The 18074-nt window shown below is 39.5% G+C and overlaps 1 protein-coding gene across 1 annotated transcript in view; it reads left to right on the top strand.

The window, feature by feature from the left end:
- The window catches only part of LOC134534400 (sodium-dependent nutrient amino acid transporter 1-like), a 241445-nt gene that overhangs the window by 101499 nt on the left and 121872 nt on the right, over positions 1–18074 (top strand). Inside the window, exon 4 of the mRNA XM_063372865.1 lies at positions 7786–7897. Within this exon, the coding sequence (XP_063228935.1) occupies positions 7786–7897 (112 nt within the window). The remainder of the gene's footprint in view (positions 1–7785; positions 7898–18074) is intronic.

Here is an 18074-nt window from a genome sequence, read left to right as displayed (position 1 = left end):
ACCAGTATGATGTTATGGTGGCCATATTGTTTTTTTTCGTCTGCTAGAGGCCGTCATCTTGAATCCGATGTATTTTTTCCGTCTGCTAGAGGATGCTTCCGCTATATTAGTTTAATTTTTTCCTGCTAGAATGCAGAAAATATTTATTACCTTGAAATCCACCATCTTGGCGGCTATCTTGGCGGCCTTTTTGGTGATTCGTAATTTTTTTTTGCTAGAAAATCGGCAAATATTTCAATAATCATTAAAAATCACTTATTAAAATAATGATTAATTGAATCGATTACATACTTGGTTTGATGCCTGAATTATGCAAAAAAGATAATATAATAAACATTACCAAAAAATACAATAAAACAAATATACAAATAAAAAATTATTACTTAATTTCTACTGTACTACAAGAACAAAAACAAATTACTTGCGTTTTTATATTTATATATCTGCTCCCCACGAATTAAAGCGAGGTTGGAAGTCCCACCACGTGTAAGATCGTCCATCTTTTCGTTCGAGAATCTTTCCCACCAAGTACGTATCGGGATACATCGTAGACTGAATCTTTTCGGCATAGAAGCCACCACGAATAGGATTGTAGTCCAAATCTTCAAGGTAGTAGGTACTAGACTCCGATTCGTAAACGTGAGTCACAAGGAAATGTTCGGGACTCCAATTTGCTGTGAAACCTTTCTCGAAGACGCCTTTCTGTTTGGAGATCCGCAAAATGTCACCGACGTTAGCTTTAGGCTTTCGTGGATCTTTCTTCTTCTCTTTGGAGAACACTTTTCGAAGAAAGTGATCTTCCTTCACATCTTTTGGCTTCATTTTCTTGATAGAAGGCACCGTGGAACTGTATTCGAGTATTAGTTTCGGCAAGATGTCCAAACACTTATTTCCCTTAGCTTTGAACTGTCGCGTCATCTTGGTGTGCAAGGTTCTGTTAAACCTTTCGACAATGGAGGCTTTGACATTACTAAATTTTGAGCAGTGTTCGACAGTCGTCGTACCCTCCCAGATACAGAGGCCGTACCTGGCCACCGACGCGGGCCTGAGGGGGCCTGTTTTCCCCCCCAGTGAACCCCAGTGTGTGCGACGGCCAGGGACGCACCCGCGTGCGCCCTAGCATGCCAACGAGTGTTTTTTCTATGTGACTTTATCTTTTATTTCAGTGTGTATATATTTGTAAACGATTAAGGGATTTGAATGTGTGTAATTAACTTATTTTATTTATTATTCATTGTGCAAGTTCGCTGTGTAATTAATGTCTCGTGTATGTCTTTGTAAATAATTCAATAACTTTTTCTGAAGTGTTTCGCCGTAGTATGTAATTGCAGCCTGGCGCGCCGCGGGACGGAGCTCTCTCCCACGCCGGCCGATTTTCCCCTCCCTCCCCGCCACCCGCGGGCGCCGGCCCGCGGGCGAGCGGGGAGAGGCAGTCGCGTCCTGGTCTCGAGCGGAGACAGACGTGTTCGTTGCTCCGCGAGCCGCGCACGTTGCGCTCGGGATTGAACGTTCGCTCAGTCCGCAGTCGGTCACGGCAGCTGAGCTGCCACCGCGAATCAGCTTAGCATTGTTAACTTACGAGTCATCGGGAGACGTGTCTAGCGGGCAGTTTCTACAACGCGAACGTGGTGCTACGAGTCTCTGAACTTCTCGCCGTCCACGGAACATTACGTAACGGGCCGCGTATGTACAGCGTTCCGTCTTCGGGCCCTTTCTCACTGGGTCAGCCTAGCATTAATAAACTTTACGATTCGCGCCGAAACGTATTTGAGAACCGCCCCGTCATCAGGGAGTCCGTGTCGCCGTGGTAGGGCACTTGTTCCGCGACGGTTCCGCCAGGCTGCGGCAGGACTTTATAAGCGTTAATAAAAGACGGCTCGTGAAATTCGTTAATGCCGTGTTCTGCTTGCGACAACCTACCAACATTCCTCGCAATCACTTCACTCTCCCTCCAGGTCCCGCCTTTCCCGGTCCCGGCCACGTTGGCCTGGACCCACACCTCTCCGACGAGGGCAGTACGGGCATAACAGGACATTTATTTCAACGGGAAAACGGGGACCTGAAGCCGAGGGACGTCAGTTTGATGTCAAACTTCTTGATCAAAGCCTTGAAAGTTGCGTTGTAGAATTATTTGCCAAAATTCGTTCGCAGGTGCGACGGTACATGTCCATCATGCACAATGTCTCAAATTGCCTGGTTATGTTAATTTCATTCTTAGATTACACAGTTGTGTCCCAAGCGAACATGCTATACACATCGATGATCATCAACATGTACTTGAAACCTTTATTCAATCGGGAATATGGTATCATCTTAACAAGGTTTGCCTGGAATAAATCATGAAGTCCATGCACTACGACTTTGCGCCGAAGGTATTTTAGCCTTTAAGGAGCGTGAAGTTCACATGCATCGTTAGTTTGACTCATTGCATGTAGCCAGCTTCCCTCAGTTCTTCGAGTATGGAGACTGATTCCTTGATGTGCTAATAGTTTATTACACTAAGCAAAGCATTTAGAAGTTTTAACCTGTCGACCAATTCGTTTGGGACGTCCCAATACACATAGTCAAAGTTATAACCACTTTCTAGTTGTTTTAAACCTTTACCATGTACTGCTAGTTCACTGAAGAGATTGGTGAGAATGTCGATTTTTCATGATATTCGTCTTTCTATATGCCACTTTCTGGATCGTTATCATGAAAATGGACATAAGTTAACTCTAGAAGTTTTTTGTAGTTTTTAAATAATTTTTGTGGGAATAGCTATTAAGTTCCCTGTTCATTTTTTGTAACTTTAATTAAATTATCTTTTTTTGCATCGTCCAGGTATCAAACCAAGGACGGAAATAGATTAAAACAATTATTATTTTTAAAAATGTGATATAGCTAAAAAATTACGAATAATATGGTTTTTTTTAATATTGTGGCCATAAAAATGTGTTATGGTTATGTCATAAGTCAAAATGGCAGAAAAATGGCGAAATGTTTTTATTAAAATTTAAATAATTTTTTAATATTTTACAAATTGCCCCAATTTTCTAGGCCAATAATTAGTGATTTTCTAGATGGCAATCATAATGAATATTCCAATGAAGATGCCATATTTAAAAATGGGGGAAATTTCTAGAAACCAAGATGGTAGAAAGCAAAATGGTGGAATCCAAGGTGATGTAATCCAAGATGGCTATGGTAATCCAAGATGGCCACCGTGATGTTTAAATACAAGATGGTGGACATACACTCCCTCTCCTCACCCCGACTCCAGGGTCAGTGCTGGCCAATACATACTACTAACACAGAGAGCATCAGCGGCATTCTTGGGATATTTTTTTCAGGAGCACATGAAGAAAAACAACTGAAGTCTTGAAAATCCTTTTCAAAGAATGTTAAGTAGAGACGATTTTTATACAGTAAGTATGTCTTTTATAATTTATTATGTGCTTATCATATATATGTTACAAATATCCATATTCATATAATTTATATTGCTTCTCCAGGCATATTATTATAATAAATATGCAAGCATTCGTTTAAAGTATTCACTGAACTGGATTTACAAGACCTTTGTTGGATTTCTCCGTTGCTCCTGATTTAACCAGACAAGCCTGCTGTTGCTGTAATCCATGTGGGCCTGGTAGTTTCTGGCAAGAATACTGATGTTGCTCCCTGTGTGCTTCAGGTTATTTCTGAAAAGAAAAAAACAGGTGTAAGGTTTTTTTTTTCCGAGATGAGACATGAAAATATATTCAGTGTTTCCTTAATTTGAAGGATTCCTGTTACAAAATTAGCGCTCTAAATATTTTTTATCATTTGAAATTCAAATACAATAGGATACAGTATTGAATTATTTACTATACCTTGTGGCCATGGCCCCCACATTCGATTACGGGCCCTGGACCCAGGATCAGAGACACCCCCCCCCCCCGTCCAATTTTACAGTTACGCGCGACATTATAATTGCATGGCTATTTCTTACCTACGCTGTTTTTAGAATGTTATTTAACACGAAAATAAAGGATATAATTATGGTTACTATTTTATAAGTACAAACCAAGATATATTCATAAAATTATTTTACTTTAAAACAACCACAGCGAGTAAGTATAGTTGTTTCACACACTGAGATACAAATGAAAATAGTTACAGAAAAATAAAATTAGGCTGGACCCGGGCCCTGGACCCAGGGGTCCACCCAGCCCCACCCTTTGGGGGGGGGGGGCGCATGCTTGAGGCAGCTGATTATGCTATTATGCAAAGAGAACTTCCTTCTCCTTTATGTCTAGCATATCCCTTCTTCTCTTGCGATTGTAAGCATTCTGCATTCCACATGAAACAGCGACAAGCTGTACAACACATCAAATAAAGTATTCATTTCGGAGTCGATTACAATTCATTGAAACAGCTGATAACACTACCTTGAAAGACGATTTCCCTTCCCCTTGAGATCTAGCAAAGCCCTCCTTTTATTTCAATAGTGAGCAAGCATCCCCCATTACACATAAAAAAATACTTTAACAAAGCATGTGGTGAAATCTGTTGGCATAAATATGAATTTCTCGCGACGAGTTCCTTGTATGATATAAATTAACACTCGCTGACAAGATATTAAAAACTCTATTTAAGAAATTGTTCCAATTTAAAACACTCATTTTGGATCTGGTATTAGTCGCAGAAGCTAAAAAGGGTCCTGGTTCGTTGCCTGCAGCTGTATAGAAAGGACTCAGGTGTAATTATTGCAGTAAGGAATTTGTCCTGAGAAAGAATGCTAGACGTCGCCATAAGAATGAGTGTGTTGAAAACACACTGTGCAAAATGTTAAGCCATGATCAGTGTAGCAGTTTGTTTACATAAATTAATAGCTTAAAAGGACACGGCAGAAGTTGTAAATCTAATCTTACTTACAAGTTACAGTACAATAATGAAGCTAAAGAAAAGAGTGCCACATGATATAAATAATCTTCCTTGTCACGAAAGTTCATAGTTTCTTGATTTCGACAAAGAACTTAAATTAAAGGATACTGATGGTATAAGGTAGACTGAAAACACTTGAAGAATCAGTACTGTGACAAGTGAGAATACGTTCAAGCCGAATTCTGTTAGATTCTCTTGTATTTTTAAAAATTATGAACTCTTATAAAGGAATTTGAAGATGATGGAAAAGCTTACACGTCAGGGATTCGAATACTTACAGTAATCAAGATTAGGCGCTGAATTTTGTACCCTGCTGACAGTGACTTTGAAGCTGATGACATGACCAAAAATTGCGATGAAGCACCTAAAGCTGGCAAGATCGAAGACTGTGATGAAGCTTTAAACGAAAATGATGGAAGTGACATGATAAAATAGATTATTCTGATCAAGTTTACTATGATCACTGGGCCGATGGTAATTATTTGGAGGGTATTAAAACAATAGACTTCAGAGATCTTAAAATTTTTTAACAAAAATCATTCCAGGAAAGTGATGGAAGCAGAAGATATTAATTATTCGTTATGGGAAGATCCGAACATACTGGTCAATCGTCTGAGACTGCTACTGGCATCGATTAGTGGAGGAAACTAATCGCACATCAACGAAGTAGCTTTCATACTCAAAGAACTGGGGGAAGCTGGTTACATAACATAATGACTTGTTTTACCTGCACATGTATAAAATTGAAAAATAAATTATATTTTGGATTTTGAAACTGATTGTTTTATTTCACAATATCTGATTTCTAACAAAGACTGAGTTTTCTCGACTGTGTGTCCAGTGTGTGTCCTTTTTGTCAAATGCATGTAAATTGAATGGCCAGTGTGTGCAGTGCATGTCCATTGCATGTATAGGGTGTGCCTTGATGTCCATTGTGCTCATTGTGTGTCAATTGTATGTCCAGTGTGTGCATTGCATGACCAATTTGTTCATTACATGACCAGTGTGTTTATTTGGTGTTTATTATGTGTCCAGTGTATTCACTGCATAGCCATTATGTGTCTATTGTGTGCATTGCATGTCTAGTGTGTGAATTGCATGTCCTTTTCTTTGGTTGAACGTGTGTTGTTTCGTTAAATGTGCTTAGTCAAGAATGAAGTCAGCTCATAATATTTATTGGTTTAAAACCTTTCTGTCTTTATAACATTTTTCAGGGATACTTGATCCTTTAGTAAGTAAAAAAAATGTTCCGTTGGTCTATTTAATTGAAATTGATTTTAATCGTTAGTGTAGGTCTGATAGTTCGGAGACTTTGCCTTGAATGCATAAATATGTTATATTTTTTTTAAATATATAACAAGTTTCGACTAATAAGGCCTCTTGGTCCGAATAAACTTTGTCTATATGCATAATATTGTATATGACCTGGTTGGATGTATTCTAAGTATCGAAATATTATTCTTCCTAAGTATTCATTGCCTCAATAAATTTATTTTTCAGACAGATATTTTGTATAAAGTCCTTTGTCGTTGAGATAATGATTAATAAACTCCACAAAAGGCAATGGGAAACAGAATTCAAAATTTATTTTAAGCTTTAGTAACACGTATCATTGGCCGAGAATCGAACCAAAGACAAAAATACTTCGAGTCACTTATTACATTAATAGGCAATTGTTATGTATATAATTTTTTTCCGAATTTATAGGCCAATAAATACAGAGTTTTATAATGATAGCGAAGATAGATGATAGCAGATTGTTGGGGGCTAATAGAGTATGAATTTAAGCCGCTTTTAGGATGTTTTAAATCATATATAATGAATTATTATTTTCCCCCAGAAATTATACTTCGAGCAATTATTGACTTGCGGATAGGAATAGATAGAATTAATCAGTAAAATAATAAGTGATTTTTTTAGTTTGATTTTGTTTTGCTTTATTTTTAACTAAATTACTACAGAATTCCCAGATGTCGGCCAATATGGCAGACAAGATGTTAGATGCCACGACAGACTGGTGATTGGCACTCTAGCGGGTTAAAATTAAGTCAATATGGCGGCAGCGAACTTTAGCAGATGGCTTGTGTACTACATGACTAGTGCTCATTGTATCGATTACTGAAAGCAAGATGGCGGCAGATCTCTGGCAGGAGATATGTGGTAACTATCGCTTCTGGTAGTAATTTTTGAAAAAAAATATGGCGGCAACGCCCTTTAGAAGGAAATGTTTTTATTGCTTCAATTAAAAAAAAAATAAAGTCTGAAAGTGTGTGTAATATTTTTATATACATTATTTCATTCTCAGTTTTGCCGTGTGGTCAAAGGAATGTGTTTACCAACCCGGGGGTCTCAGCTGTCATGGTTCAAAGTTTCCAATGTAGTTTGCATAAAAATTTAATTTAATATGTCGATAAGGTACACAACTACATTGGCAGGTACATGCATGAGACGAAGTGATGCTGGCACTCTCTAGGAACAAACAGCAAGACTGCGGTCTCCAGCAGAGCAGAAAAAAACTAGATGGCGGTCGTGACGACATTCAAGATGGTTGCGTCCAGCAGACGATAAAAAGATGGCGGCTGTGTCGTCAGAATCGAAAAAAAATAGTGGCTGTGATATTAGATCTAAGATGGTGGATGTGAGTTAGATTTCAATATGGCGACCGTTGCATAAAGTGCAACTATCGGGGAGTGGGATGCACGATGTCAAGATGGCCGAAACCAAGATGGCCGCAGTGACGTTACAATCTAAGATGGAGGAATTGGCTCCTAGGCTCCTCACTCCTACTCCTGTCCCCGGACCTCCTGTTGTACACTACTGCTGTGCCATGCTGGTGTGCTGGTGTGATGTTACTGCAGGGCCGGGTGTTTGTTGCAGGAGCAGTGCGGCTGGATGCCGGGTCTGAGTGCCTCCTTGGCAGTGCTGTCCATGGCCGCGAGCCTCGGCAACCTCATGAGGCTCCCGCGAGTCGCCTTCCTTCACGGCGGGGGTGAGTGCCTCGCCATCTTCACAGCTTCACTGCTCTTACGTTCCTTTATCTCATTCTTATATCACATATATAGGGTGTCCGTGAAATACCGCGCGTTTTTTTTTTTTGGATCAGATAGAGAATAAATTTCTGAGACAGGAAGTCTTTGCCGATTTTTGATCTGACCCACAGGTAATTAGTAATTAATTAAAATAGTTAACCAATGATGAACGCGCTCTAAGAGAAAGAAGAAGAGTGTTACCGGGAGAGAGAGAGAGAGAGAGAGAGAGAGAGAGAGAGAGAGAGAGAAGCGCGAGGTACTACTGCTTACTGTCTCTCACGGCGCACCAAGAGTATAAGGGGGCAAGCAGCAGTAAGCGAGCATGTGCGCGCTCATCATTGGTTAACTAGATTAATTAATTACTAATTACCTATGGGTCAGATCACAAATCGGCAAAGACTTCCTGTCTCAGAAATTTATTCTCTATCTGATCAAAAAAAAGTGCGGTCTTTCACCGACATCCTGTATATTGTTTTGGGGTGGAAACTTTTTCTGTGTTGGAAACGCTCATCATTACGAGCATTTAGGAATTATCAGTTTTTTTATAAATATTTATATTCAATGTCAATCAAACATTTAAAATTTTTTTCCACAACATATATTATTTTACATATTTAGCTTAGAAAGTATTAAGAAATAACATTTTAAACGAAAATATATTTTTGTGAATCAATCTGTGTATTAACGTACTTACGTTTCGGCTTCAGTCAAGTAGGGGGAGTGGAAGAGTAGTGGTCAGAGAGGTTTCGGGGTGAACAATCCACAGACGTCAGCCACTTCTTAGTTGGTGATACAGCGGATGTTAATAAAGTTTAAATGTTTTTAACTATTTGTTCTTATAAAAGAAACTTTAAACTGTTTTTTTGCTACATAATTATTCGATGTATAATGAAAACAGTTAAACTATGACATATTTCCAGTAGTATATAACATGAGGTCCGGTGACAGGCGCTAGCACGTCGAGCTGGACCCGATATCCGCCATATTTGATTGTGATGTCATGGCAGCCATTTTGGATGACCTAGACCTTGACCTCAACCCCCGCCTCCATCTTGCATACATAACATCTACCATCTTGGATTACGCCATCTTGGATTCCTCCATCTTAGATTCCGCCAATTTTAATTATGAAATCACATCTAAGTACCAATTGATTTTTTTTAATTTCCATCATGTTGGATTTTAGAACTTCCTGCCATTTTAAAATCACAACATCAAGTTAGTAATTGGAAAATTCATAATTATTATCCAAAAAATATTTTAAATGTTTTAAATTTGAAAAAGTATTGAAATACAATTTTAATCAAACTTCAACATATCATGATATCGCCATCTTGTATTGTGACATCGTGGCGGCCATCTTGAGGTAAAAAGTCTTCAGAAATCCTCAAAATTCCTAAAACAATTCTTAAAATTATAAACAATTGCCTTATTTCAAGGGAAATGTCCCCTTTTTGAGGGAAAACGTACTTTTTGCCCCTCGAAAAATTCTGATTCGTCAAAATGCTTCCGAGAGAGGCACTATTGCTCGCATACGGGTAGTTTTACTGAAAATCTCCAGTAGAGGTGATGAAATTTAACGCGAACGTAAACTTCAAAGACACTGATTTGTAAACAAAAAATTCCGAAAAATTTACAGTAAATTGTTTACGTTAAATTATAACTTACTTCCATTTCAGTTCTCGGTTTGGTTCCCGGAATGTGTGAACATGCATATTATTTATCAAAATAAAAGTACTTAATTACAATTATTATACAATTTTAATAAAAATAATTCCAGAACATTATACATTTTTAAATTATAACATCACATATGTCATCTTGAAAATATACAATTATTATCAGAAAAAGGGGAAGAAATTTTAAGAATTATAAAAAATTCCACAGAATAAAATTTTAATAAAAAACGCAATTACATAGTGGAGTCCTTGATTCAACCACGGTGATGGAAAAATATAAAATCCTTCTTCTACGGAGGCTACCATCAGACTGACCTCCCACGACTTATGCCAAGGTAGATGCTATGCCAACCAGTATGACATAATGGTGACCATCTTTGATATGACAATTTGTTTTCGTCTGATAGAATTTTCTGTTCTCACATTAGTATAATGCTTTTGTGCATTATTAGTAGACAGTTATCATGCCTGCCATTTTATCGACCATCTTGAAGTTCTGTAATTATTTATCTAAGTATTCAGGATATATGCTAAAAACCATAAAAAAATTAATATTTTATTTACTGATTGAATAGTTTTGTTTTATTGCTTGGTTCGATCCCTGAATGATGCAGAAATTTAATTTCAGGTAAAAAAAAAATATTTATTTAAATTTACCATCAAAGTGATAGGTTAGAGAAAAAAAACCAATAATTTACAAATAAAAAAATATTATGTAAATTATACAAGTACGAAAACCAGCAAAGTTTCTAAATTTTTCAGTCTTCATATAGAGTACGAGTCCTTTGCATGTGTTAGCATATGTTTTTAGGGCATTTACCAGGCGCGTCCAGTCAGTAGACACGCGCAGCCCAGTTTTGGCCACGCATGTCCAGTTGGCGGCCAGGCTTGTATATTCAGTGGCCATGCTCGTAATCGGTCAGATAGTTTGGACAGACACATCATCTAGCAGGTTGGCCAAGCATGTCTATTTGGTGGTCAGGCACAAACAGTCAGTAGCCAGGAAGAGACATTAATGATACTCTGCAGAAATGTTATGTTCAATGTCAGACGTGTGAGCCAAGTTACCCCGAACCAAGACCTATAATTCTTCGATACTCTGAATACCTCTCAAACAATGTCAGGCGTGTAGATCAAGCGAATACGAACTGCGAATCCTTCACGGACAATGCATGCAAATTGCTTTATGATGCTTGCAATAAAACCAATAGGTGCTGGACCATTATGTTATCAGTCCTAAGTACAGACTTGACGATGCACAATCAACGGAAAGGATACTCAGTGGATGCAAATTCTTCAAAAAAAAAACACTCACACATTGGACACAATTTCGACAAAAATGACACCCGCCGGACCAACACTCGACGAAAATGAAACACATTTGGTCACATAATCAACGAAAAGAACACTTAGTTGGACACACATTCGACAATAAACACATACAGAACACACATTTTTTTCAAAAACACACACACATTGGACACACAATCAATCAAAAATCTACTGGACATATACATGTAAAAAAAGACACTTTTTTACACACATTCATCAAAAAACTCATTGGACACACACACAATGAAACGGACGTATATTTGGACACACAATCAACGAAAAGGACACACACAGGACACACATTCGTCAAAAAGGGAAACCCACTGGACATATAGTCAATAAAAAATTACCCTCTGGACACATATTCATGTAAATGGACAGTAGTATATAATAGGGGCGCCGAGCGCAGGTATCAGGTAGTGGATTGAAGATTGTCGGTCCGCCATCTTAGATTCTGACGTCACGGCGGCCATCTTGGATGGTTGTGACCTTGACCTTTGACCTTGACCTTGAATTTGATCCTCAAAATCCGCCAAAATTGGGCAAAATTTGCCCCAAAATTCCTCAAAAATCGCCAAAATTTCCATTTCTGTGGAAAAAAGTTCCGCCAAAAAATTTCAAAAAATTCCACAAATTAAAAATTTCTCTTTTCGAGGGAAAAATTTCCCGTTTCGAGGGAAAAATTCCCGTTTTTAGTCCTTAAAAATCCCAGCGGCTGAAAATTCCTAAAACTGGCTTAAGCATCCTTAACTCAAGCCTCAGTTAAGCCATTTCTAGGAATAAGGATACCATGACCGCCATCTTGGATTATGTCGCCACCGTTGCAATTTTAGTTACGGTCGCCATCTTTAAAATCTTCATTTACTATCCGATTTTAATGAATTTTTTTTAAAAATTATAAAAAAATTCAAATAATAAAATTTTAATAAAAAATATTTAAAAAGCATACATTAACGACACGGAGCTCGGAGTCCGCGGTTCGAACCCGGTGGGTGCAAAAAAAATTAAAAATGACGACAGATCCTTCCCCCTAGGTGGCTGCTGGCAGACTGACCCCCACCACTTTTACCAATGCACATATACCATCAGGTAGTATGACGTCATGTCCGCCATCTTGTCTTCGATGCTGGAAGCCAACATCATTGTATCGTCGGCTAGAGTGCGCTGACACCATGCTAGTTTAATTCTTACCCACTAGAGTGCAGTAATCATTTATTACTGTGACACCCGCCATCTTGTCATTTGGCCGCCATCTTGAAAATCCGTAATTATTTAGCTAGAAATTCGGGAAAAGTTCCAAAATTCATTAAATAAATCACTCATTAATTTACATATTGATTCGACCGATTCCCGTCCTCGGTTCGATACCCGATCGTTGCAATAATGTTTAATCTTATGTAAAAAAAAATAATTTAAATAAACCATGTTCAACATTCGTAAAGAGACTCTAAATCCTCTACGACCACCATCCTATCAGACATCAAGACCACCATATTGGAAATGTGTAATTTTAATGCTAGAGATCCGGGAAAAAGTTCAGAAATCATTAAATAAATTTCCGATCAATATACTGATTAATTAGATCGACTAAGGTCCTTGGTACGATCTAGGATGATGCAAAAAAAATTAAATATAACATCAATTTAACATAAAAGTAACAGGTTCGAGGAATTAAACACCGCAAGTTCTTTTACAAACATAATATTTATTACATAATTTCTATTCTACTACAGGATCACTTACGAAAGCCAGCAATCTTATAATCATTTAGTTCCGCAGCGGTGTGAAATGACTAATTCTTAGCTCCAATCTGCTTACACTAGACAGAGTCCAGCCAGAGCCTTTACAGACATAGTCCACCTCTTCTTGACAGAGTTTCTGGATACCGTTTTTAACAGTTTGCTTCACATCGTTAGAACTGTAAATTACTGCAGCCGATGTCTTGAATGCACACTTCTTCACTTTGTCATCGAACGGATATGGCTTTCCATATATACAGTCCAACCACAAGTTATATTTCAAAGGTCCGTTTGTTGCTACATCATCAGTAAGCTGATTGATTATCTTCTGTCTGATATCGTCAAGAAAATTACAACTGTCCTTCGACTCACCGAACGTATTTAGATAATAGTAGTCTTTCAACGTTCCACGAAATGCAGACTGCGCCAAGTAGAAGCCATTTCGTTCACTTGTAATGCTCCGAACACAGTCTTAGGTTTAGTTCCATGTTCAGACGTCATAACAATCGGTTGCTGGGCATCTGTTTTTTTGGTTGTACACTTTCGTGTCTCCAATCTAAAGCGAGGAGTCGAAATGTCGGCAGGTAGTTCAGCAGTAGGAGCACAGACTCCACCTTTACATTTTTTCGCATGATGTCGCAAACTATCGATTCGAGTAAACCATTCATGACAATCATCACATCGAAACTTTATACGAGAAGGATTCTTTTTGCATTTGCTCCGCTCATGACTTCGTGCATCATGGAAAAATGCGAACGACGTATCACAGTAGCTGCAAGGATACCGTGCTGATGTAGACGAACCTTTCAGACCCGATCCAGATATGGACGTTGCAACAGTAGTACCATTTCCAGGCATACTCTTATGAAAATCGATGCATCGCTGTTGCACCGAAACCTTTACTTTCTGCCGCACAGCAGGACCTTTACATGCCTTCATGTGCGTTTTCATATTATCTTTTCTGGCAAACTGCTTATGACATTTCTCACAAACAAACATTTTACGATATAGGTTCTTGACACATTCGCTCCTCTCGTGTCGCCGAGCATTGCTGTTGTTTGAGAAAATCTTGTCGCAGTAACAGCACCGATGTTCGCTAGTTGTCAAATCAGCATCCATTGAAGTCTCCATCGAGGTCGTATCGTCGATCGTCGTGGTTTCCTGCACATCCAGCTCAGTAGTTATTAAGCTATCTTCTGCTGGTGGGATCACATCTATTGAAATCTCCTCCAATGTTGACGTCGTCGTCGTTGCCAACGAGATCTGCTCCACCATTGTCGTCGCTGACGTCAAGGTTCCCGTAGACGATGGTACAACGTCCATCGAGTTCGACGTTAAAGTCGGTAAAGATGCCATCGAGTTCTCAAGAACAGGTAATTACGCGACTTATGCACCAGATGAAATAATCTAGGTGATCCTTACACCGTCGACGACAGTAACAAACTGACCGACCTGCTGTCTAGGACTCGCTTATATACATGCACCGGATGGAATAATACGCTAGTCAAATCAAGAATCATTTACAATAATACTAGAGTCAAAACAACATAAAAAATAGAAGGACCAACAACGAAAAGGCAGCACATTCGGAAGCACCGACAACGAAAAGGCAGCACATTTGGAAGCACCGACAACGAAAAGGCAGCACATTTGGAAGCACCGACAACGAAAAGGCAGCACATTTGGAAGCACCAACAACGAAAAGGCGGCACATTTGGAAGCACCGACAACGAAAAGGCAGCACATTTGGAAGCACCGACAACGAAAAGGCAGCACATTTGGAAGCACCGACAACGAAAAGGCAGCACATTTGGAAGCACCGACAACGAAAAGGCAGCACATTTGGAAGCACCGACAACGAAAAGGCAGCACCGACAACGAAAAGGCAGCACATTTGGAAGCACCGACAACGAAAAGGCAGCACCGACAACGAAAAGGCAGCACATTTGGAAGCACCGACAAAGCAAAGACAGCACCGACAACGAAAAGGCAGCACATTTGGAAGCACCGACAACGAAAAGGCCGCACCGCCAACGAAAAGGAAGCACATTTGGAAGCACCGACAACGAAAAGGTCGCACCGCCAACGAAAAGGAAGCACATTTGGAAGCACCGACAACGAAAAGGAAGCACCATCAACGAAAAGGCCGCACCGCCAACGAAAAGGAAGCACATTTGGAAGCACCGACAACGAAAAGGCAGCACCGCCAACGAAAAGGAAGCACATTTGGAAGCACCGACAAAGAAAAGGCAGCACCGCCAACGAAAAGGAAGCACATTTGGAAGCACCGACAACGAAAAGGCAGCACCATCGACGAAAAGGAAGCACATTAATTTGTCATTGACTCCAATATTCATTGGCTCCAATATTCATTAGCTCCAATATTCATTGGCTCCAATATTCATTGACTCCAATATCCATGAGCTCCAATATCAATTGGCTCGAATTGCTCCAAAAGGTTCCATCAGCCTTTTGGCTCCAACAGTTTTTTGGCTCCGATAGTCATTGGCTCCAATAGTCTTTGGCTACAATATTCATTGGCTCCAATAATCATTGACTGCAATATTCATTGGTTCCAATATTCATTGGCTCCAATATTCATTGGCTCCAATATTCCTTGGCTCCAATATTCATTGACTCCAATATTCATTGGCTCCATCAGTCATTGACAACTACAGTCTTTTGGTCCCAAAAGTCTTTTGGCTCCAAATATATTAGGCTAGAATTCTTCGAGTCTAAGAGACTATGAGACCACATGGTTACAGAACTACGTGACTACGAATCTTCAAGTTTACGAGACTGCGAGGCTACAGAGCTACGAAGCCTCTAGTACACAGGTTTACGTGACTGCGAGGATACAGGACTACCAGTCTGCATGAGTACTTGACTACGAAGCTACTCGTCTACAAGGCTACAATTACAGCATCTGTTTTCGTCAGAATTTTCTCTTTTGCTCCAACTGCACCACCAGCATTATGTTATAAGATTACAAGGCCGCCTGCTTACGTAGCTTCAAGTCTACGAGGATACTTGGATACGTAGCTTCAATTCTACGAGGTCCTAAGACTTCATGACTACGCGACTTCGAGCCATGAGGTTACGAGATTACGTGACTACGAATCTTCATGTTTACGAGACTGCGAGGCTACAGAGCTACGAAGCCTCTAGAAAACGAGTTTACGTGACTGCGTGGATACAGGAATACAAGTCTGCATGAGTTCTTGACTACGAAGCTACTCGTCTGCAAGGCTCCAATTGACACATCTGTCTTCGATGGAATTTTCTCTTTTGCTACATCTACACCATCAGCATTATGTTATAAGATTACAAAGCTACTTGCTTACGTAGCTTCAAGTCTACGAGGCTCCAATACATCATGACTACGAGACTACGAACCATGAGGTTACGAGACTATGCGATTGCAAGTCTTCAATGTTACGTCATCGCGAGGCTATAGGACTACGAAGCTTCCAGAACGCATGGTTACGAGAATGCATGACTAATTGACCGCATGGCTACGAAACTTTATGTCTCTAACTGACTACAATAGCACTATTCAGTGGTGAGAGTTAATTTATTTCATGCAAAGGTACTTGCTGCAAGCAGTTCCGCTTTTCAACATCAGATGACGTCATGTTTTGCTTGCAGGTAAAATAATATTTATTTATTTTATGCGGGATGCGGGTTGTTCACTATCGGTCGCATAAGAAGAATGGCATCGATAGTCTTCAAGGAGAAGGAAGTTCGTCCTTCCTGCTAGTGCTTCTCAGATTTCTCACGGTCCGCCATCTTGGATTGCGACGTCACGGCTGCCATCTTGGATGGGTGTGACTTTGACCTTTGACCGAAACCGCAGGAATGATCGCAAGCACACGGATTAACCATCATAATATTGATAAGAATAATCAGGAGCACACGGAGAAAACCATCATAATATTGGCAAGAATAATCAGGAGCACACGGAGAAAAACGACACATGTTTTCTTTGATATCATAAAATTACAGGAAAAAAATATTTAAAAATAAAAATAAATTAATAAAAAAATTTAAAATAAAAACAAAAAATACATAAAATTCTGGCTTGTACTAGAACTCTATCTTTGCTCAACAATGATAAGTTTACAAGCTAGCAGAATCAATTTATGTATTTTTTGTTTTTATTTTAAATTTTTTTATTAATTTATTTTTATTTTTAAATATTTTTTTCCTGTAATTTTATGATATCAAAGAAAACATGTGTCGTTTTTCTCCGTGTGCTCCTGATTATTCTTGCCAATATTATGATGGTTTTCTCCGTGTGCTCCTGATTATTCTTATCAATATTATGATGGTTAATCCGTGTGCTTGCGATCATTCCTGCGGTTTCGGTCAAAGGTCAAAGTCACACCCATCCAAGATGGCAGCCGTGACGTCGCAATCCAAGATGGCGGACCGTGAGAAATCTGAGAAGCACTAGCAGGAAGGACGAACTTCCTTCTCCTTGAAGACTATCGATGCCATTCTTCTTATGCGACCGATAGTGAACAACCCGCATCCCGCATAAAATAAATAAATATTATTTTGCCTGCAAGCAAAACATGACGTCATCTGATGTTGAAAAGCGGAACTGCTTGCAGCAAGTACCTTTGCATGAAATAAATTAACTCTCACCACTGAATAGTGCTATTGTAGTCAGTTAGAGACATAAAGTTTCGTAGCCATGCGGTCAATTAGTCATGCATTCTCGTAACCATGCGTTCTGGAAGCTTCGTAGTCCTATAGCCTCGCGATGACGTAACCTTGAAGACTTGCAATCGCATAGTCTCGTAACCTCATGGTTCGTAGTCTCGTAGTCATGATGTATTGGAGCCTCGTAGACTTGAAGCTACGTAAGCAAGTAGCTTTGTAATCTTATAACATAATGCTGATGGTGTAGATGTAGCAAAAGAGAAAATTCCATCGAAGACAGATGTGTCAATTGGAGCCTTGCAGACGAGTAGCTTCGTAGTCAAGAACTCATGCAGACTTGTATTCCTGTATCCACGCAGTCACGTAAACTCGTTTTCTAGAGGCTTCGTAGTCACGTAATCTCGTAACCTCATGGCTCGAAGTCGCGTAGTCATGAAGTCTTAGGACCTCGTAGAATTGAAGCTACGTATCCAAGTATCCTCGTAGACTTGAAGCTACGTAAGCAGGCGGCCTTGTAATCTTATAACATAATGCTGGTGGTGCAGTTGGAGCAAAAGAGAAAATTCTGACGAAAACAGATGCTGTAATTGTAGCCTTGTAGACGAGTAGCTTCGTAGTCAAGTACTCATGCAGACTGGTAGTCCTGTATCCTCGCAGTCACGTAAACCTGTGTACTAGAGGCTTCGTAGCTCTGTAGCCTCGCAGTCTCGTAAACTTGA

This window comes from Bacillus rossius, chromosome 7 (genome assembly GCF_032445375.1).
Source record: "Bacillus rossius redtenbacheri isolate Brsri chromosome 7, Brsri_v3, whole genome shotgun sequence".
In the NCBI taxonomy this organism is placed as follows: Eukaryota; Metazoa; Arthropoda; class Insecta; order Phasmatodea; family Bacillidae; genus Bacillus; species Bacillus rossius.
Note: the sequence above shows the minus strand (reverse complement) of the source record. Positions and strands in the feature narration are given on the sequence as shown.